This window comes from Coregonus clupeaformis, chromosome 5, assembly GCF_020615455.1.
Source record: "Coregonus clupeaformis isolate EN_2021a chromosome 5, ASM2061545v1, whole genome shotgun sequence".
Taxonomy (NCBI): domain Eukaryota; kingdom Metazoa; phylum Chordata; class Actinopteri; order Salmoniformes; family Salmonidae; genus Coregonus; species Coregonus clupeaformis.
Window position 1 is genome coordinate 19,210,598 of NC_059196.1, and position 22,225 is coordinate 19,232,822.

At 41.8% G+C, this 22,225-nt stretch overlaps 1 protein-coding gene across 2 annotated transcripts in view; it reads right to left on the reverse strand.

Annotated features, from left to right (window-relative positions):
• The window catches only part of trmt9b (tRNA methyltransferase 9B), a 41,477-nt gene that overhangs the window by 13,881 nt on the left and 5,371 nt on the right, over positions 1 to 22,225 (reverse strand). The window contains exons 2-3 of one of the 2 annotated variants that reach the window (XM_041874320.1): positions 13,886 to 14,043; positions 5,288 to 5,489 (exon numbers count right to left, since the gene is read on the reverse strand). In XM_041874320.1, coding sequence (XP_041730254.1) covers positions 5,288 to 5,450 — 163 coding nt within the window. In that variant the 5' untranslated portion in view covers positions 5,451 to 5,489; positions 13,886 to 14,043. The remainder of the gene's footprint in view (positions 1 to 5,287; positions 5,490 to 13,885; positions 14,044 to 22,225) is intronic. The other variant, XM_041874313.1, reaches the window with a different exon arrangement.

Consider the following 22,225-nt stretch of genomic DNA (forward strand, 5'->3'; position numbering starts at 1 on the left):
TAAACATCCATTGCAAATGATAATATACAGTGGGGAAAAAAAGTATTTAGTCAGCCACCAATTGTTCAAGTTCTCCCACTTAAAAAGATGAGAGGCCTGTAATTTTCATCATAGGTACACGTCAACTATGACAGACAAAATGAGAAAAAAATTCCAGAAAATCACATTGTAGGATTTTTAATGAATTTATTTGCAAATTATGGTGGAAAATAAGTATTTGGTCACCTACAAACAAGCAAGATTTCTGGCTCTCACAGACCTGTAACTTCTTCTTTAAGAGGCTCCTCTGTCCTCCACTCGTTACCTGTATTAATGGCACCTGTTTGAACTTGTTATCAGTATAAAAGACACCTGTCCACAACCTCAAACAGTCACACTCCAAACTCCACTATGGCCAAGACCAAAGAGCTGTCAAAGGACACCAGAAACAAAATTGTAGACCTGCACCAGGCTGGGAAGACTGAATCTGCAATAGGTAAGCAGCTTGGTTTGAAGAAATCAACTGTGGGAGCAATTATTAGGAAATGGAAGACATACAAGACCACTGATAATCTCCCTCGATCTGGGGCTCCACGCAAGATCTCACCCCGTGGGGTCAAAATGATCACAAGAACGGTGAGCAAAAATCCCAGAACCACACGGGGGGACCTAGTGAATGACCTGCAGAGAGCTGGGACCAAAGTAACAAAGCCAACCATCAGTAACACACTACGCCGCCAGGGACTCAAATCCTGCAGTGCCAGACATGTCCCCCTGCTTAAGCCAGTACATGTCCAGGCCCGTCTGAAGTTTGCTAGAGTGCATTTGGATGATCCAGAAGAGGATTGGGAGAATGTCATATGGTCAGATGAAACCAAAATAGAACTTTTTGGTAAAAACTAAACTCGTCGTGTTTGGAGGACAAAGAATGCTGAGTTTCATCCAAAGAACACCATACCTACTGTGAAGCATGGGGGTGGAAACATCATGCTTTGGGGCTGTTTTTCTGCAAAGGGACCAGGACGACTGATCCGTGTAAAGGAAAGAATGAATGGGGCCATGTATCGTGAGATTTTGAGTGAAAACCTCCTTCCATCAGCAAGGGCATTGAAGATGAAACGTGGCTGGGTCTTTCAGCATGACAATGATCCCAAACACACCGCCCGGGCAACGAAGGAGTGGCTTCGTAAGAAGCATTTCAAGGTCCTGGAGTGGCCTAGCCAGTCTCCAGATCTCAACCCCATAGAACATCTTTGGAGGGAGTTGAAAGTCCGTGTTGCCCAGCGACAGCCCCAAAACATCACAGCTCTAGAGAGATCTGCATGGAGGAATGGGCCAAAATACCAGCAACAGTGTGTGAAAACCTTGTGAAGACTTACAGAAAACGTTTGACCTGTGTCATTGCCAACAAAGGGTATATAACAAAGTATTGAGAAACTTTTGTTATTGACCAAATACTTATTTTCCACCATAATTTGCAAATAAATTCATTAAAAATCCTACAATGTGATTTTCTGGAATTCTTTTTCTCATTTTGTCTGTCATAGTTGACGTGTACCTATGATGAAAATTACAGGACTCTCTCATCTTTTTAAGTGGGAGAACTTGCACAATTGGTGGCTGACTAAATACTTTTTCCCCCCACTGTATATAGCCTCACAACTGTTATTTTTACTGTTATTTTACTGCTTTTATTTTTTACTTATCTATTGTTTACTTAACACTTATTTTTCTTAAAACTGCATTGTTGGTTAAGGGCTTGTAAGTAAGCATTTCACTTTTGTATTCGGCGCATGTGACAAATAACATTTTATTTTATTTGATCACGGTAATTAGGCTTCTCCAAGCTCTGATGCTGCTGCTGGTCATTAGTAGCCTACCAAACTTGCTAACTGCCTGGTACTCAGCACTCTATTGTCCCTCTAAATCACTCGGACATCAATTCAAATGTATTCGAATCTAATCAAAAACTTCATGAGAGCCCATGAGCTCATGTTGCGCAACATTTCTATAGGCTATGCAATTGCGGGTGAAAACAGAGTGATGGCCCGCTAATAAAAAGAGGAGGATCCCATCAGCCTTCTATAGGCTAGGCCTACTATATTTATTTCTCAACTTTCCTAATATTAAGCACATTGCTTATATTTACAACAGGAGTATAGCCTACCTGCATGAAAATAAACCACGGGGAAAAGCGTCCTCCATTCGCTATTTAAGTGCATAGATGACATGTATTTTTTCCCGCTTCCCCTGTTTAGAGACAGGTGCATGATAATGGTCCATTCTAAATCAAAACAAATGTCACACATATATTATTTAGTATATGTAAAGACAAGATTAAATCAAGAATAGTCTGATGGGTGACAATATTAGCCTATCACTTGTGAATTATATATTATCACTTGTGAATGTAAAGAAATAAAGCCTTTTTTGCAACTTTTTTTAAATCATAGTCATGTAGCACGTGAGTTTCAAGTTTGGGGAAGATAATTTTCACCATAAAAATGCACCTTAATAATAAAAGCATTACATGCATAATTGCATTTGCGGTCACTTTTGCTAATGGTGTTTTTTCCGCTAATGGAACATTCACTCTTATAGCCTACTACCATGTGCACATTGCTGCGCTTATAATGTGAAGAAATAGCCTAATAGTTTTTCAACATTTTAAGCTAAATGTTCTGATCTGTTGCGTCAGCCACATTGCATAAAAAAATGTTTTGATGCTAGTGGTTGTATTAATTTGGGATCTATCGCATCCCACAACTGTCCCAGACTATTATTTAAAAAAATTCGCACACAGAATAGGTAGACTTTTGTGCTATGGGGGAATAGTAGATTGACATAGGCTAGTGCTTTTGCTGTTCGTTAGGCCTACTCATCTTGTTGGCTGACGAAAAGTAAATGTGGACAGTTCTTCCAATATCTTCAATATGCACCTCGGAATTGGATAAGGACACACGCAGTTGCGTCCCCGATGTGTCTGTCTTCACTTGTAGCCTGTGATCACGTGATGGAGAGCCATGTGAGTGAGAGGCACTTCGGATTGCGCAGCACTCAGGGAGAAGGACACAACGCAGCACTCCGTGCCTCAAAAGGCATGGATTTTTTTAGGGTGCATTACGGCCACAAAGGGGATGCCGCCGTGAAATTCGAGCCATTATCAAGAGCTTGTGAAATTGTGAATGAGAGACTATTAGAATGTGTACAGCCTGCGCAAAAAACAAAGCAGAGCTCATGCCTTTCAAGCAACTTTTTTCAAATCATCATTAGAGTCTCATCATGCAGCCTTACAATGTATTACAAATCAAAACATATAGCCCAACATTTGTAGAACAACTAAAGTTACATTAATAACTCTAAATTAAGCATATAGGAGTACCTATTTCTTTGTAACCAAAAACGCATGTCAAAAATGTTATAAATTGATTTGCATTTTAATGAGGGAAATAAGTATTTGACCCCCTCTCAATCAGAAAGATTTCTGGCTCCCAGGTGTCTTTTATACAGGTAACGAGCGTAGATTAGGAGCACACTCTTAAAGGGAGTGCTCCTAATCTCAGCTTGTTACCTGTATAAAAGACACCTGTCCACAGAAGCAATCAATCAATCAGATTCCAAACTCTCCACCATGGCCAAGACCAAAGAGCTCTCCAAGGATGTCAGGGACAAGATTGTAGACCTACACAAGTCTGGAATGGGCTACAAGACCATCGCCAAGCAGCTTGGTGAGAAGGTGACAACAGTTGGTGCGATTATTCACAAATGGAAGAAACACAAAATAACTGTCAATCTCCCTCGGCCTGGGGCTCCATGCAAGATCTCACCTCGTGGAGTTGCAATGATCATGAGAACGGTGAGGAATCAGCCCAGAACTACACGGGAGGATCTTGTCAATGATCTCAAGGCAGCTGGGACCATAGTCACCAAGAAAACAATTGGTAACACACTACGCCATGAAGGACTGAAATCCTGCAGCGCCCGCAATTTCCCCCTGCTCAAGAAAGCACATATACAGGCCCGTCTGAAGTTTGCCAATGAACATCTGAATGATTCAGAGGAGAACTGGGTGAAAGTGTTGTGGTCAGTTGAGACCAAAATGGAGCTCTTTGGCATCAACTCAACTCGCCGTGTTTGGAGGAGGAGGAATGCTGCCTATGACCCCAAGAACACCATCCCCACCGTCAAACATGGAGGTGGAAACATTATGCTTTGGGGGTGTTTTTCTGCTAAGGGGACAGGACAACTTCACTGCATCAAAGGGACGATGGACGGGGCCATGTACCGTCAAATCTTGGGTGAGAACCTCCTTCCCTCAGCCAGGTCATTGAAAATGGGTCGTGTATGGGTATTCCAGCATGACAATGACCCAAAACACATGGCCAAGGCAACAAAGGAGTGGCTCAAGAAGAAGCACATTAAGGTCCTGGAGTGGCCTAGCCAGTCTCCAGACCTTAATCCCATAGAAAATCTGTGGAGGGAGCTGAAGGTTCGAGTTGCCAAACGTCAGCCTCGAAACCTTAATGACTTGGAGAAGATCTGCAAAGAGGAGTGGGACAAAATCCATCCTGAGATGTGTGCAAACCTGGTGGCCAACTACAAGAAACGTCTGACCTCTGTGATTGCCAACAAGGGTTTTGCCACCAAGTACTAAGTCATGTTTTGCAGAGGGGTCAAATACTTATTTCCCTCATTAAAATGCAAATCAATTTATAACATTTTTGACATGCATTTTTCTGGATTTGTTTGTTGTTATTCTGTCTCTCACTGTTCAAATAAACCTACCATTAAAATTATAGACTGATCATGTCTTTGTCAGTGGGCCAACGTACAAAATCAGCAGGGGATCAAATACTTGTTTCCCTCACTGTATGGACAATTCAGAGTTTGCTATTCTTTTCTTCTGAAATAGTCTACATTTTCTTCACATCATGCTTCTTTAGACCTGTCTAAAATAAATAATGGATTTATTGTGAAGGTGTAGGCTATATTACATGGATTCATTAGACTATTTAAAATGGCTTGTAGGCTATATGTGGAAGCCAGGAGACTCGAAATGTGTTTATGTTCATTAACGGTCAATTACCGTGAGACTGACAGTTATTTGCTTGACAATCAACGGCTGACTAAATTTCGTGACCGCCACAGCCATAGGCAGAGTATGTGGTTATTGGCCTTTTTGTTAGTTTCAATTAAACTCAGGCCACCACAGATAGTCCGTGGTAGGGCAGACAGAGGCCAGTATTAAGACAGATAGAGACTTAATGCATGTCCATCAGCAGTAGAACAGACACAGTAGCATACATACCCACATCAGCGATGATACTGCCAGGCTCATGCTCAAGTAGGAACTGGCGCACCTTGGGCCAGGCCTTGTAGCGGCTGTCGTTAAAATAGGGAGCAATCTTCTCGTAGACGCTGTGCACATGCTCCCTCTCCAGCCGAGTGGCAGCCTCCTCCATCACGGTCATCCAGGCTCGCTCATAAACCAGCCCGCCTCAGCCGCACAGCTACAGGGAAGACAATAACAACCGGTTGGATTTTCAAGGCAGAGGCTGCATCCCAAATGGTACCCCTATTTCCTAGTGCACTATATAGGAAATAAGGTGCAATTTGGGACATAACCAGAGTGTTCTTATGGGATAAGTTCAGGACAGGTAGTCCCTTGTCCAGTGGTGTAAAGTACATAAGTAAAAATACTTTAAAGTACTACTTAAGTAGTTTTTTGGGGTATCTGTACTTTACCTTACTATTTATATTTTTTACAACTTTTACTTTACTACTCATTACATTTTGAATACTTAGTTAGCATGACAGGAAAATGGTCAAATTCACACACTTATCAAGAGAACATCCTTGGTCACCCCTACTGCCTCTGATCTGGCAGACTCACTAAACACAAATGCTTCGTTTGTAAATTATGTCTGAGTTTTGGAGAGTGCCCCTGGCTATCTGTAAATTATAAAAACAAGAAAATGTCTAGTTTGCTTAATATAAGGAATTTTAAATGATTTATACTTTTACTTTTGATACATAAGTATATTTAAAACCAAATACTTATACTCAAGTAGTATTTTACTGGGTGACTTTCACTTGAGTCATTTTCTATTAAGGTATCTTTACTTTTACTCAAGTATGAAAATTGGGTACTTTTTCCCAACACTGCCCTTGTCCCATTCCCCCCACCCCCACCCTTTTTTCCGGATGCCCCAAACAATCGGAAAGGGGATTCATCAGAGAAAATGACTTTACCCCAGTCCTTAGAAGTCCAATCCCTGTACCTTTTGCAGAATATCAGTCTTTCCCTGATGTTTTTCCTGGAGAGAAGTGGCTTCCTCACTGCCCTTCTTGACACCAGGCCATCCTCCAAAGGTCTTCGCCTCACTGTGCGTTCAGATGCACTCACAACTGCCTGCTGCCATTCCTGAGCAAGCTCTGCACTGGTGGTGCCCCGATCCCGCAGCTGAATCAACTTTAGGAGACGGTCCTGGTGCTTGCTGGACTTTCTTGGGCGCCCTGAAGCCTTCTTCACAACAATATAACCTCTCTCCTTGAAGTTCTTGATGATCCGATAAATGGTTGATTTAGGTTCAATCTTACTAGCAGCAATATCCTTGCCTGTGAAGCCCTTTTTGTGCAAAGCAATGATGACAGCACATGTTTCCTTGCAGGTAACCATGGTTAACAGAGGAAGAACAATGATTTTAAGCACCACCCTCCTTTTAAAGCTTCCAGTCTGTTATTCTAACTCAATCAGCATGACAGAGGGATCTCCAGCCTTGTCCTCGTCAACACTCTCACCTGTGTTAACGAGAGAATCACTGACATGATGTCAGCTGGTCATTTTGTGGCAGGACTGAAATGCAGTGGAAATGTTTTTTTGGGGGATTAAGTTCATTTTCATGGAAAAGAGGGACTTTGCAATTCATCTGATCACTCTTCATAACATTCTGGAGTATATGCAAATTGCCATCATACAAACTGAGGCAGCAGACTTTGTGAAAATTAATATTTGTGTCATTCTCAAAACTTTTGACCACGACTCTATACACACACACACACACACAGCATAAATATACACATTATACCTAAACATATACACATTAAAATACAAAAACACAGTAATGGGAAGCACAAATAAAACATCACAAATCACCCAGAAAAACAGTTACATTCCTCCACAAATAAGTCCCTTATCAATACTTTAAAATGGCCCGAACGGCACCAGAACATCAAGATTAAATGTATTTTGAATTTTGTTCCAGCAATACGGTGCATTAAAACTAAAAGCAGATTTACCTAGCTCGGTGGAGACCCTAGGAACCTCGAGTTAACCAATCCTGTAAAGGGGTTAGGCAACTCAGGTGTCTATACTGCAACAGCAAAGTTAGATAAGATGGACGTTTATGAAGTAGGGCCTTGTAAACAAAAAGGGAGTAATGTAGAGATCTATGAGTCTTTAGCAAAGTCCAGCCAACCTTTTGATACAGGATGCAGTGATGAGTATCAAAACTGTCACCTGTAACAAAACGAAGGGCACAACGGTAGATGGCATCCTAAGGTTTAACAGTAGTAGCAGCTGCACTTTGATAAATAATATCATCATAATCAAGAACAGATAAAAAAGTTTGACTGAATAATCTGCTTCCTACTACTTAAAAGAAAGGCACAATCTGTTTCTGTTGAAAAAGCCAACTTTAAATCTTAGCTTCTTAACCAGCTCATCTGAACTCAGCAAAAAAATAATGTCCTCTAACTGTCAACAGCGTTTATTTTCAGCAAACTTAACATGTGTAAATATTTGTATGAACATAACAAGATTCAACAACTGAGACATAAACTGAACAAGTTCCACAGACATGTGACTAACAGAAATTGTATAATGTGTCCCTGAACTAAGCAGGGGGGTCAAAATCTAAAAGTAACAGTCAGTATCTGGTGTGACCACCAGCTGCATTAAGTACTGCAGTGCATCTCCTCCTCATGGACTGCACCAGATTTGCCAGTTCTTGCTGTGAGATGTTACCCCACACTTCCACCAAGGCACCTGCAAGTTCCCAGACATTTCTGGGGGGAATGGCCCTAGCGCTCACCCTCCGATCCAACAGGTCCCAGATGTGCTCAATGGGATTGAGATCCGGGCTCTTCATTGGCCATGGCAGAACACTGACATTCCTGTCTTGCAGGAAATTCACGCAGATGAGCAGGGACCCTGGGCATCATTCTTTTGGTGTTTTCCAGAGTCAGTAGAAAGGCCTCTTTAGTGTCATAACTGTGACCTTAATTGCCTACCGTCTGTAAGCTGTTAGTGTCTTAACGACCGTTCCACAGGTGCATGTTCATTCATTGTTTATGGTTCATTGAACAAGCATGGGAAACAGTGTTAAACCCTTTACAATGAAGATCTGTGAAGTTATTTGGATTTTTACAAATTATCTTTGAAAGACAGGGTCCTGAAAGGGGACGTTTCTTAATTTGATTAGTTTATATGTTTTTTAAAGGTCAAATCCATATCAATCCAAATGCCTAAGTATTTTTATACGGGAACACGTTCGATTGGAGAATCATCTAATGAGTGAACATGTAGTTCATCTGAAACATTCTTACGAGAGTTTGAAAACAACATGTATTCCATTTTGCCTGTATTAAAACACAGGTTTTAAAATCACCAAGGGATTCCCGCATAGCTTTAAAATCTGACTGTAGTTTTGACACAGCCAGATCAACAGTCGGGGCAATAGCATAAATAATAGTATCATCCGCATATAGATGAAGTTGACAATTTTTAACAGATTGACCAACGGTGTTTATATAAATAGTGAAGAGAATAGGTCCTAAAAATCGACCCGTGGTAAACCTTTATGCACTTCAAGTAATTTAGACTTAACCCCCTCAATCACCATGGCCTGAGTTCTGTCACTAAGATAATCATGAAACCATGAACAGGCGTCAGAGCTCAGGCCTATCGAGGACAACTTATTCAATAAAATAGCATGATCAACAGTATCAAAAGTTTTTGACACGTCCACATGAGGCCAGTATCTGAATTAATTTGTTGTGGCAGAGATGAGGAAGTAGAACCCTTCAGGGATTTGACAGTTTTCCAGAATTTAGCCGGGTTCCCATTACAATTCGAATGAGCGGTTTACACAATGATTCCTCAGTTGCTTAAAAGCTTCCCAATCCGGGGCTAAGCCTGTGTTCTTGGCCTTGACCTAAGCATCAACTTTTTTATGAATTACTTCTGATAATTACAGAGTGTACCAGGCATTGGATCTACCTTTAACCCTTAATTCTTTGAAGGGAGCATGATTATCCACAATAGTATTGAAGAAAACGTCTGAAAGCTAAATCAGGTTCCGGGATAGCTGAAATACAATCAAGGCCACTAAAAATAAAGATAATGTAAAAAAGCCTGTTCACTAAAGTTTTTAAAGTTCCTCTTTGTGATCACACAATACTTAGATTTTTGTTTTCTCACATCTTTAACAGAAACAACTGGGCAATGGTCACTAATGTCTTGGGCGAAGAAAACAGTAGAAACATATTTCTCTGGGTGTATTCGTTAAGATAAGATCAATCAGAGTTGACTTTGAAGGATCTTTAGGGTTGGGCCGTGTAGGCTTAGTCACCAGCTGGGTTAAGTTGAAATTACTACGTCATTACACGTCTTTTATACTGAACAAAAATTAAAAACGCAACATGTAAAGTGTTGGTCCCATGTGTTGGTCTGAAATAAGATCCCAGAAATTTTCCATACGCACAAAAGGCTTTTTTCTCTCAAATGTTGTGCACAAATTTGTTTACATCCCTGTTAGTGAGCATTTCTCCTTTGCCAAGATAATCTATCCACCCGACAGGTGTGGCATATCAAGAAGCTGACTAAACAGCAATATCATTACACAGGTGCCCCTTGTGCTGGGGGCAATAAAAGGCCACTCTAAAATGTGCAGTTTTACACAACACAATGCCACAGATGTCTCAAGTTTTAAGGGAGCGTGCAATTGGCATGCTGACTGCAGGAACGTCCACCAGAGCTATTGCCAGAGACTTGAATGTTTTTCTCTACCATAAGCCGCCTCCAACGTCATTTTAGAGAATTTGGCAGTCACCTGGACAGCTGATGAACTGAGGAGTATTTCTGTCTGTAATAAAGCCCCTTTGTGGGGAAAAACTCCTGATTGGCTGGGCCTGGCTCCCCAGTGTGTGGGCCTATGCCCTCCCAGGCCCAGCTATGGCTGCGCTCATTTTACATTTACATTTTTGTCATTTAGCAGACGCTCTTATCCAGAGCGACTTACAGGAGCAATTAGGGTTAAGTGCCTTGCTCAAGGGCACATCGACAGATTTTTCACCTAGTCGGCTCGGGGATTAGAACCAGCGACCTTTCGGTTACTGGCACAACGCTCTTAACCACTAAGCTACCTGCCGCCCCCTGCCCATTCATTTGAAATCCATAGATTAGGGCCTAATTTATTTATTTCAATTGACTGATTTCCTTATATGAACTGTAACTCAGTAAAATCGTTGAAATTGTTGTGTTTATATTTTTGTTCAGTATAGATAACGATGATTTGGACATGAAACACAACATATTATGTTAGGGATATTCACTTGTATAGGATTTGGGGCACAAATGTCAGCATTTGGAGACAGTTGCAGGTAAACAAAACCAAAGCATGGATTGCTTCTCTTGTCCATAGACTGCTTACAGGGTAAGGAAACCAATATGTATTTTGTAATTTGGGTGAACTATCCCTTTAACCCCAGAACTCCTTCAGCAAGGTCCTCATAATATGCCAAATCAAATGTTATTTATTTGTAACATGCTTCGTAACGACAGGTGCAGACTAACAGTGAAATGCTTACTTACGGGTCCATTTCCAACAATGCAGAGTTAAAGATAATACATTTAATAAAAATGTTTTAATAGTGACACAAGGAATAAATACACATTAAATAACGAGTAAAAATAACATGGCTATATACAGGGAGTACCAGTACCGAGTCAATGTGCATATAGATAGGGGTAAAGTGACTAGGCAACAGGATAGATAAGACAGTAGCAGCAGCATATGTGGTGAGTGTGAACGTGTGTGTGTGTGTGTGTGTGAGAATGTGTGTGTGGCGTCAGTATGCATGTGTGCGCTTGTGTGGGCGTATGTGTGTGTTGGGGTGAGAGTGTGAGTAGAGTCAGTGCAAAAAAGGATAAATGCAGGTAGTAGCGCCTTGCGGTCTGGTGCCTTGCATTTGCCATACCAAGCAGTGATGCAGCCAGTCAAGATGCTCTCAATGGTGCAGCTGTAGAACCTTTTGAGGATCTGAGAGCCCATGCCAAATCTTTTCTGCCTCCTAAGGGGGAAGAGGCGCTGTCGTGCCCTCTTCATAACTGCGTGGGTGTGTGTGGACCATGTTAATTCCTTGACGGAGAGGTTGTTGGAGGTATGGATGTAAACAACTAAGGACACGGCAGGTTCACTCAATTTACGGTGTAGTTTAAAGGGATACTTAGGGATTTTGGCAATTAAGCCATGTATCTACATCCCCAGAATCAGATGAACTCATGGATGCCCTTTTTATGTCTCTGCATTCAGTATGAAGGAAGTTAGAGGTCGTTTTGTGAGCCAATGCTATCTAGCATTAGCGCAATGACTGGAAGTCTATGGGGTTAACTAGCATGCTAGCAGTTACCATAGACTTCCAGTCATTGTGCTAACGCTCCTTAGCAACTTCCTTCAAACTGCACGCACACATAAAAATGGTATCCACGAGTTCATCTTACTCTGGGGAAGTAGATTAAGGGCTTCATTGCCAAAATCCTGAAGTATCCCTTTAAGGACAGGTATTGGTATAGTGTCAATATCCAATGACAATGTCTACGAGAGGAACAGCTTGAGGGGTGTGTCCGCTTTAACACTGTTAAAACCTCTGATACAGCATAAACATTCGGAGTGTTTTCCAGAAATCCCGGTTGGAGGATTCCCGAATTTTCTTCCCATTCCCTGCTGATTCCAGGAATCTTCCAATTGGAATTTCAACCTCTTAATTTTGGGAAAGTTACCGGAATTTTGCAACCCTAAATATGGCACATCGTAAAACTTGTCTTTTATTGTCTTTTATTGGACAAGTTCAGGTTTCACTCGCCCGTTTCACTCAGTTTAATCTGCCTACTGAACACCACCCAGGTCAGGTCCTACATGTTTAAATGTGTCCTTCCCTTCTCTTCTCTGCCACTTCCACTGTTCAGCCACATAAAAAACGACTCCATGGAACAGGGCACATAAATTAAACCCAGCGATGATGTAAAATCTACCACCCATGCCGTGTGTGTATGTTTGAGTGAGCGTGCGCGAGTGTGTGACACTGTGTGTGTGTGAGAATATGTGGGAGTGTGTGTCGTGAGTGTTTGTGTTTGACGGTGTCGTGAGTGTACTGCCTCAGTCTATTAAGATGCGAGGCAACGCTTACCTTCACCGTCCTACTACTGCGCCGCTGCTCACAGCTCCATGAAGAGACAGTGGCGGTTTGAATCTCACAAATTATCTAATATGATCATATGAGTCATTCTAATCATAGGCTTGTCAAACACAACATCATCATTTTTTTCAATGGCTGGTTGGACAGATTCAATTTTCAACCAAATCCAGTCATCTTTGAGGCAGATCATATGATGACTTAATATGTAACACTTGTTTGTAAGGCTAACAGCAATGTCACTGACACCAGAAGTCCTCGCATAAATACAAGAACATTTGCATAATTTACCTTTTTGATAGCTTGTGCAATGTGCATGCTCTGCCTTAATAATATAATCATATTTCCTTCTGATGGCGCAGCACCTTGATGATGACATCAGCACATATTGCCCTCAAGGAGAACTTGTCTATAGAGCCCCACAGTGGAGATGTCATAATACCCATAAAACCTAGTGCTCAAACAGGGAAATGGTTCCAATTATTTTCCACCATTCATTTTTCCCATAGGGAATTTTAGAAACACTTAAAATAAGGGCTGCGTTTCGTGTAGGCTTACCCTGGCGTGACGTTTTGAAACTATGTAAATCACTCTCGGACAAGGTGACTTTTATCAATATATTTGGCTCTATTCACTCTCAGATTTGAACATGCTAATTAGCATCAAAGTAGACATCATGTAAGACTACAAATCCCTGCAAGCTCCTGCACGTCACCTCTAGTTTACACCTTTGCTAACAGGTATTGTGTCAATTTAACTTGCACACAGAATTTTCCATTTTAAAGAAATGTAGCCAATTTACTCATTACTAAAGTTAGCTAACATTAGATAGTTAATCCAGAGATTCTTACCTTTGCCTCAATTCGGCAGTCTCATCCAGATCATCATGGTATTTGTAGTTCTTTATGATAGCCACATTAGCAGCTAATTAGCATTTCATTTTTGGGGGGTAAATACAGGCGAATATATTGATAAAAGTCACCTTGTCCTAGTGAGATTTACACCTACACGAAACACAGTCCTTATTTTAAGTGTTTCTAAAATCCCTATGGGAAAAATAAATGGTGGAAAAACGATTGGAAGTATTTCCTTGTTTGACAGCTAGATTTGATGGGTTTTATGACTCATACTGTGGTACTCTATTGACAGAGGGAGAATGTCAGAGCTGGATGGGGAACTTAGTTTGTAGTCAATATTCAGTGTGCTTGCCTGCATCCTGCTGAAACTCTGAAAAACAGCCTTTGTGGCCGAAACGTTGTCCATGCTGGTGCAGGAATAAAGCACAGGAGTGGCATACTCACACAGTGTTTCACCTTTTCTTTCTATATGTAGACATTCTGAGGCCAAGAGGCCTACTAAACAAGGCAGACAGCGTTAAGAGCAGAGGCTGTGAATGTTGCCTCGCATCAGATGGATGAATGAATGCACTGACCTTGAATGTCAACACAGGCACATCACAGCATCTGTCTGCTAGCGCCACCGCGTCTCTTCAGGCTGATGCCCAGAATGCTATGTCCAAGTGGTATCAGGGATACATGATAGGTAGAGTCAGTAGTTTTCAAAAGGTTCTTGGAACCACTGCGCTCAGAACTGGTGTGAACAAAGTGAAAAGATCAGACTCATTAGTAGTAGGTCCACACCAAAAAGCAACGAGCAGAAGACCAATGTTTTCGGCTGTTAGGCCACCATCAGTATAGTAATGTACATCCAACATTATTTATTTTATTAAGCAATGGTAACTAACCAAACAGCATGCAGGAAAATGGTTTCCTGCCAACGTATGGCGCCATATTAATTATATCCCTTTCATCCGTTTTTCCTGCAATCAACAGTCTTTTTGCAGGTACTGCTTTTAGTCTGAGCTAGCTGTTCTCCCATTCAGCATCTACCCACCGTCAGATGGTAAAACCTCTGGCAACTCATCTTTACTGAGCCTATTTCTGGAGCAGCTCCTCAGCAAAAGGAGGGAAAAACATGAGCTTATGTAACATGGTTATCTAGCTGGTTGTGTGTGTGCACGTGCACGCGCACGCTACATTGTCTGGCATCTATTCCGCCTCAGTTTCCCCTCCATTCACTAAACTGTTCAACTCAATCAATGGGTATTACGTAAGCTGCTGTGAGATGTAAGGCTCCCCTGCCCGGCGCTCAGCCTCTGAATGACAATAGAGACTAAATTTAGATCACAGGAAACACATTACAAAAAGATCAGCCCCAAAATGAATAACAAAGGCAGTGACTTCTGTGTTTGGGAGAAATTGTGTTCTTGTTTCTTTTCTCTCTGGTAGTCAAGATCATTTAAACAGTACTTTATGTTGCCCTCTCCCACTTGCTGCAATTAAATAATATAGGCAACAGGATTTTTATTTTATTTGTTTATATATAATGAAAATACACTCAAATACAAATTGTATGCAAATACAAATGAGGTGCCTCCAACTGTCCTGATAAGCTCCACATTGACAGGCGTATGGCAATTTGAGAGACTGATCTTGTATAGCCCTATGGGTTGGTTGATTGAATGACAGAGGGATTTTAGAACATAATGGCTGTAATTGAATTGACAAGATTAAACTGAACTGAAGGGTATAGGAAATAGGATATACAGTACATGCATTTGTCATAAGAAGATGCATTTCTGTAGCTATTAACACAAAATGTTGTGTGACATGGCTGTTCCAGGGCTGTGCTCTGATCAATTTACCACATTTATTTTCCGTTGAATGAATCTGCCATACAGAGACTGTTCAATGGGATTCTATGCAGTGTCAGTTAGTGCTACCACCCCTAGTGTACACATGTAGTCTACCGTGTTGGTCTGGGTAGCCTTCGAATCCGTCCCACTGCCTATCTGAGACAATGTATTTTCCTGTCTTTCATGTAAACAATGAGCTGTAACCGACTGAGGTTTACTTCTAGGCCGGCGAGCCAACTCCATCACCATCCCCATCCTCAATCCTATATCATCCAACTCTAGTAGGTTGCCACTACCAGCAGAAGCAGTATTCACCATGAGCACTAAGCAGACCCACTCCGTTGTGAAGGAACCCTCCGAAGCTGGCTAGACCCTTCATCGCTGTCCTTTTACATTTACATTTTAGTCATTTAGCAGACGCTCTTATCCAGAGCGATTTACAGTTAGTGAGTGCATACATTTTCATACTGGCCCCCCGTGGGAATCGAACCCACAACCCTGGCATTGCAAATGCCATGCTCTACCAACTGAGCTACACAGGGCCATCTACAGTGTAGCTTGTTATCTCCTTTATTCGTTCCTTTTTTATCTGTAGGCCTATACTGTAATTCCACTTTTAGCCGCGAATGTGCACAAGATGAAATAAATGTTTAACCCCAACTCTCAGTACATACAGTTTGCAAATATGAGACAATATTCCTCTCAGAATCAAGAGTTTCATTATTTGAACCATAGAGAATGATAGAGGCCTCTAGTGGCCAACAGGCCATTTTAGCATGGGCAGCACCATTGAGGGCTTCCGCCATGTTTTAAAGTAGTCAAATTAGTCAACTCAGTGGGGATTCCTATGGGTTGTAACCTCAATGACGCTGCCCATGCTGTCACAGACGCTATAATGGCACAGATACAAAGATGAGTCCTCCTATCTCTATGATTTGAACAGACACAGCCCACTGACCTTCAAATCTCAGCAGTTGCTAAAGGCTTTCTGCTGTGCAATGCGAGTCGGGTAGGCTAATGGAGATACAAGGCCACTCACTGCCAGGTAGTGTTACTTCCCCTGCAAAGTAACAGTGTAGTGATTCAAGAGGAACAGCCAGAGCGGGGCTTGAGCCAGCAATCCTGCAGTTATAGGGAACATGCACTACCTACCACCTGTGCTATAAGGGCCGGTTTCCTGAACACAGATTAAGCCTAGTCCTGGACTAAATACTCTGTCAATGGAGATTCTCTGTTGAGCATGCTTTTTAGTCCAGGACTAGGCTTAATCTGTGCCCATGAAACTGACCCTAAATGTTCAGACCTCTTGGTATAGGCTTCACACACACATTAGAGAGGCTACACAAATCACTGGAAGAGGGAGAGCACCATAATAAATCTCATGAACCAGAACAAAACTGTTTTTTCAGTGAAGCATGCCGCTTAGATACAGACAGTTTGTGACTCATTACCCAACAGTTGACTGTGGTCCCCAGAGTGCCATAGGGCAATTCCTCTATAGTGACAGACTCAGACTTTTCCCTTTAAAACAAAAACCAATGATTGCAAAGTTAAACAAACCATACAACTCTATGCACAAGGACTACTTTTAACAATTTCCACTGAACATTTTACAAAAACACATTTACTTGAACAATGCAGATGCAAAGTTTGGAAACAGAATGAAGGTTTGTGCTGTTTGGGCCGTTATTCTGTTACCAAACTTTGCATCTGAGCAGATAAATAGGATTCTCAGTGTCCTTCTGTTACCGTGGAATTTCTGCATACAGTACTTACAGACTGATTACTCTTTTACTTCTATTAGGCTGATAATGCTATGAGGGCCTCAGGGGCCACAATATAGATACATCTGTTAGATCAGGGTTGATTACATTGATGTACCCTTACCCTACGAAAATATGCTTCATTCTAATCCAAATGTCTAACCCCCATCAGAAGTTTGTAAAATGAAATGCAGTAAGAAATACATATAAAATATTTAAATAGTGCTTTAACACAATGTGTTAAGCCTAATATATATTCTAGACCATACACATGCATGCTTCTGAAATATGGTTCAGGGGCTCCAATACATTGACCGAAAAGTCATACCATTTACCATACATTGGTAGACCACGCTGCACATAAGTAATTGTTGTCCTCTTTTAGACTAATAAAAGGGGGAAACTTCCCTTTCTCAATAACTCATGCAGTAGTACAGCGGTTCCTAGCCCTCGATCATGACTCAGTTCCATTAAATCACAGTCATTGGAGGAAGGCGTCTTCTGTTTGGGGGACATTAACACGCATCACTTGCGGTACGGTTTTGGAAGCATAAGGACCTTATTTTTCACATCAGCAAGAAATAATGTTTCTAAACCAAAATGGTGAAATTGATACACACCTTTATAGGGTTAAGTTTAGTGTTCCCACATGGCCATATCTCCATGTTACAGCATGTGTTTACGGAAGACCGCGGGACCACCTGTGCTTTTTAGCTACAGTATCTAGCATGCACCTGTGTGTAATGGAAGAAGGCCGCCAGGAACATGTTATCGCTGAAAAATACAGTCTGCTGCAACTGTGATAAAGCCGGTTAAAACAGTGTACAGGGCGTAACTTTCACTATTTTCCTCATCAATCTACACATAATACCCCATAATGACAAAGTGAAAACAGGTTTTTAGAAATGTTTGCAAATGTATTAAAAATAAAGACAAAGAAATTACACATTTACATAAGTATTCAGACCCTTTACTCAGTACTTTGTTGAAGCACCGTTGGCAGCGATTACAGCCTGAACTCTTCTTGGGTATGACGCTATAATCTTGTATTTGGGGAGTTTCTCCTATTCTTCTCTGCAGATCCCCTCAAGCTCTGTCAGGTTGGATGGGGAGCGTCGCTGCACAGCTATTTTCAGGTCTCTCCAGAAATGTTAGATCGGGTTCAAGTCTGGGCTCTGGCTGGGCCACTCAAGGACATTCAGAGACTTGTCCCGAAGCCACACCTGCGTTGTCTTGGCTGTGTGCTTAGGGTCGTTGTCCTGTTGGAAGGTGAACCTTCGCCCCAGTCTGAGGTCCTGAGTGCTCTGGAGCAGGTTTTCATCAAGGATCTCTCTGTACTTTGCTCCGTTCATCTTACCCTCGATCCTGACTAGTCTCCCAGTCCCTGCCGCTGAAAAACATCCCCACAGCATGATGCTGCCACCACCATGCTTCACCGTAGGGATGGTGCCAGGTTTCCTCCAGACGTGACGCTTGGCATTCAGGCCAAAGAGTTCAATCTTGGTTTCATCAGACCAGGGAATCTTGTTTCTCATGGTCAGAGTCCTTTAGGTGCCTTTTGGCAAACTCCAAGTGGGCTGTCATGTGCCTTTTACTGAGGAGTGGCTTCCATCTGGCCACTCTACCATAAAGGCCTGATTGGTGGAGTGCTGCAGAAATGGTTGTCCTTCTGGAAGGTTCTCCCATCTCCACAGAGGAACTCTGGAGCTCTGTCAGAGTGACCATAGGGTTCTTGTTCACCTCCCTGACCAAGGCCCTTCTACCCCGATTGCTCAGTTTGGCCAGCACTAAGAAGAGTCTTGGTGGTTCCAAACGTCTTCCATTTAAGAATGATGGAGGCCACTGTGATCTTGGGGACCTTCAATGCTGCAGAAATGTTTTGGTACCCTTCCCCACATCTCGAGTCTCATAGCAAAGGTCTGAATACTTATGTAAATAAGCTATTTCTGTTTTTATTTTTTATAAAAACCTGTTTTCACTTTGTCATTATGGGGTATTGTGTAGATTGAAGAGTAAAACAATTAATTTATTCCATTTTAGAATAAGGCTGTAACGTAACAAAATGTGGAAAAAGTCAAGGGGTCTGAATACTTTCCAAATGCACTGTATGTGTTGAGCTCTTTAATCGAGTTGTAAAAGCATGCAGAGCAGAAACTGGCTACTCTTTAGTTGACTGATGTAGCTGGCAAGGTAACTGCTGTTTAACTTAAGAGAAAAAAACTAAACTAGTGTTTATTCGCAGTGCTGAGCTAGTATTGTAACTGACTGTAACGTTAGCTAATGTTTCATCCCCTCTCGACTTAAGTGAATTAGCTGCACTAGCTAGTAGCTACCACAGCCAAGTCAGCTCTAGCCTCTAGCTATCTGTCAGATAGCGATATGAGGTGGCTATTATTACTAACTAACAGCTGTTGTTGGTACGGACATTTTTTGTAACTTTTTTGTCCCGTTTCAACAGAAGTAAATGAACTTGGCTAGCTTTCGCTAGTTGATGTACACTTAGAGTGTGAGCTGGCCAAACGTTAGCTATTCACTTTGCCTCAATCACACTAGACCTGAATCAAACGATGAAACCTTCATGGAATAGCCTTCCACACTGACACAGTAATACACAGCTCTAACGTTACAGGCTTCACCGTCATGGTGCACAGTGGAGGTCTGTGCCAGCACCCGCAGCTTTTCATACCGCACCCCGCCCGCTGGCTTTCTGTCCGACTCCCAGTTGCTACCGCTAGAACGGGTCCCAAACCCAACCGCAGTCCCACAATGTTATTTTAGGCGTATGTGACACAGCTCACTTGCCAGCCATGGTCCCAGCAATTTTGTGCCCTATAGGCAATATCAAATGCGCAAAAATAACTTAAGAAATAGGTTCAATTACCAGAAATTCTCACCTGGCCCTTATATTAGGCTATCTGTATTACTGGGCTAGATCAGCCAATATGCTAGATGTAGTTTGAAGAGAGCAGAGTTGGAGAGACTTGCACATTCTCAAGCTATTTTTATAGATTTTCAGACAGAGAAATATGGGTGATCAATATTTAGGCCTTTCTAGGCAATGTAGTAAACTATAGCCTAATCATAGGCCTATTTAGGAAGTACATTTCCTTGGAAAGATAACTGCCCCGTGCTTCTCCACCCATGCATAGGCTATAGCCTACTCTATTTAATTGAGACCACAAGCGCACCTGATCTCGCAGGTATGGCTACTGAACTGGAAGCAGCAACAATGATGACAGCAACACTTGCTACGTTTTGCATAGGCCTATAGGATATAGCCTACCTTTTTAGGAGGACGATTTGCAGGCAGAGACAAATAAATGGGCAATCAATACTTATTGAAAATGAAAAGGTGCAATGCTCGCTCACCATAGTAGCATAACCTATGTGCGCTTTGTGCCTTTTCAATGATAATTAAATTTTTTGACTGCACTTCGACTCACATTTGTTGAACACCCTCCACTTCTTTCCATTATCAATATTTATTTACAGACACTGTAGTAAACTACAGTCTAATCATATTTAAGTTAACTGCCACGAGATTCTCCGACCATGTATTCAGCCTACTCTATTTCAATGAGGCCACACATACTAGCTGCACTTGAACTCTCACGCCCAACTAGGAGAGGTAGGATACTGAAGTTGAAGCAGCGAATTCTGAGGGTGTGAATAATGCGAAAATGATGTGCTTTTAATACAATAGGTAGACTAACGCATACAAAGCAGAAAGAGGACCGTTTCCAAATAATCTGTGAGACAACAAAAATATTTTCATCCCAAAGTCATCTGTCTGATCGCCTGCAGACCGTGCCGCAATGATCTCTGTCTGACCCGCAGGTCCTGCAGGCATCCCACGGGAATGCAGCCCTCTAGTGCACAGTCAGTACACAACACTATGCTCATCATGTCTTAGCAGAATCAGATGGCGACAGGGGTCCCAGCAGGGTCAGACAGCCAGGGAAGACCAGCCTACGGAGCTCAGGTGAATTTTGCAGTATATTAACAATATCTTTGAATGATACAAAGTTCCATCTTAAATTGATGGGTAGACCTACAGTAGCTGCAGGACAGCAGCTTAAGCTTAAAGCTACAGTCTAGGATCTGGGGATAATGGTCATTTCAATTTTTGAACCATTGATTCTATTCTCTGATAAAATAATGTATAAATGTACACTACCGTTCAAAAGTTTGGGGTCACTTAGAAATGTCCTTGTTTTCGAAAGAAAATCAATTTTTTTTGTCCATTAAAACAACATAAAATTGATCAGAAATACAGTGTAGACATTGTTAATGTTGTAAATGGAAACGGCTGATTTTTAATGGAATATCTACATAGGCGTACAGAGGCCCATTATCAGCAACCATCAGTCCTGTGTTCCAATGGCACGTTGTGTTTGCTAATCCAAGTTTATCATTTTAAAAAGCTAATTGATCATTAGACAACCCTTTTGCAATTATGTTAGCACAGCTGAAAACTGTTGTGCTGATTAAAGAACCAATAAAACTGGCCTTCTTGAGACTAGTTGAGTATCTGGAGCGTCAGCAATTGTGGGTTCGATTACAGGCTCAAAATGGCCAGAAACAAATACCTTTCTTCTGAAACTTGTCAGTCTATTCTTGTTCTGAGAAATGAAGGCTATTCCATGCGAGAAATTGCCAAGAAACTGAAGATCTCGTACAACGCTATGTACTACTCCCTTCACAGAACAGCGCAAACTGGCTCTAACCAGAATAGAAAGAGGAGTGGGAGGCCCCGGTGCACAACTGAGTAAGAGGACAAATACATTAGAGTGTCTAGTTTGAGAAACAGACGCCTCACAGGTCCTTAACTGGCAGCTTCATTAAATAGTACCTGCAAAACACCAGTCTCAACGTCAACAGTGAAGAGGCGAATCCGGGATGCTGACCTTCTAGGCAGAGTTGCAAAGAAAAAGCCATATCTCAGACTGCCCATCTTAATCTTTTATTTTTATTGGCCAGTCTGAGATATGGCTTTTTCTTTGCAACTCTGCCTCGAAGGTCAGCATTCTGGAGTCTCCTCTTCACTGTTGACATTGAGACAGGTGTTTCAGTTTCTTGGCAATTTCTCGCATGGAATAGCCTTCATTTCTCAGAACAAGAATAGACTGACGAGTTTCAGAAGAAAGTTATTTGTTTCTGGCCATTTTGAGCCTGTAATCGAACCCACAAATTGTATTTATCTTTTAAAACAAGAACATTTCTAAGTGACCCCAAACTTTTGAATGGTAGTGTACACCTAGGTAAATCTTTGTCATGCCTCATCTCAGGAGGATCAGATGGTGACAAGGGACTC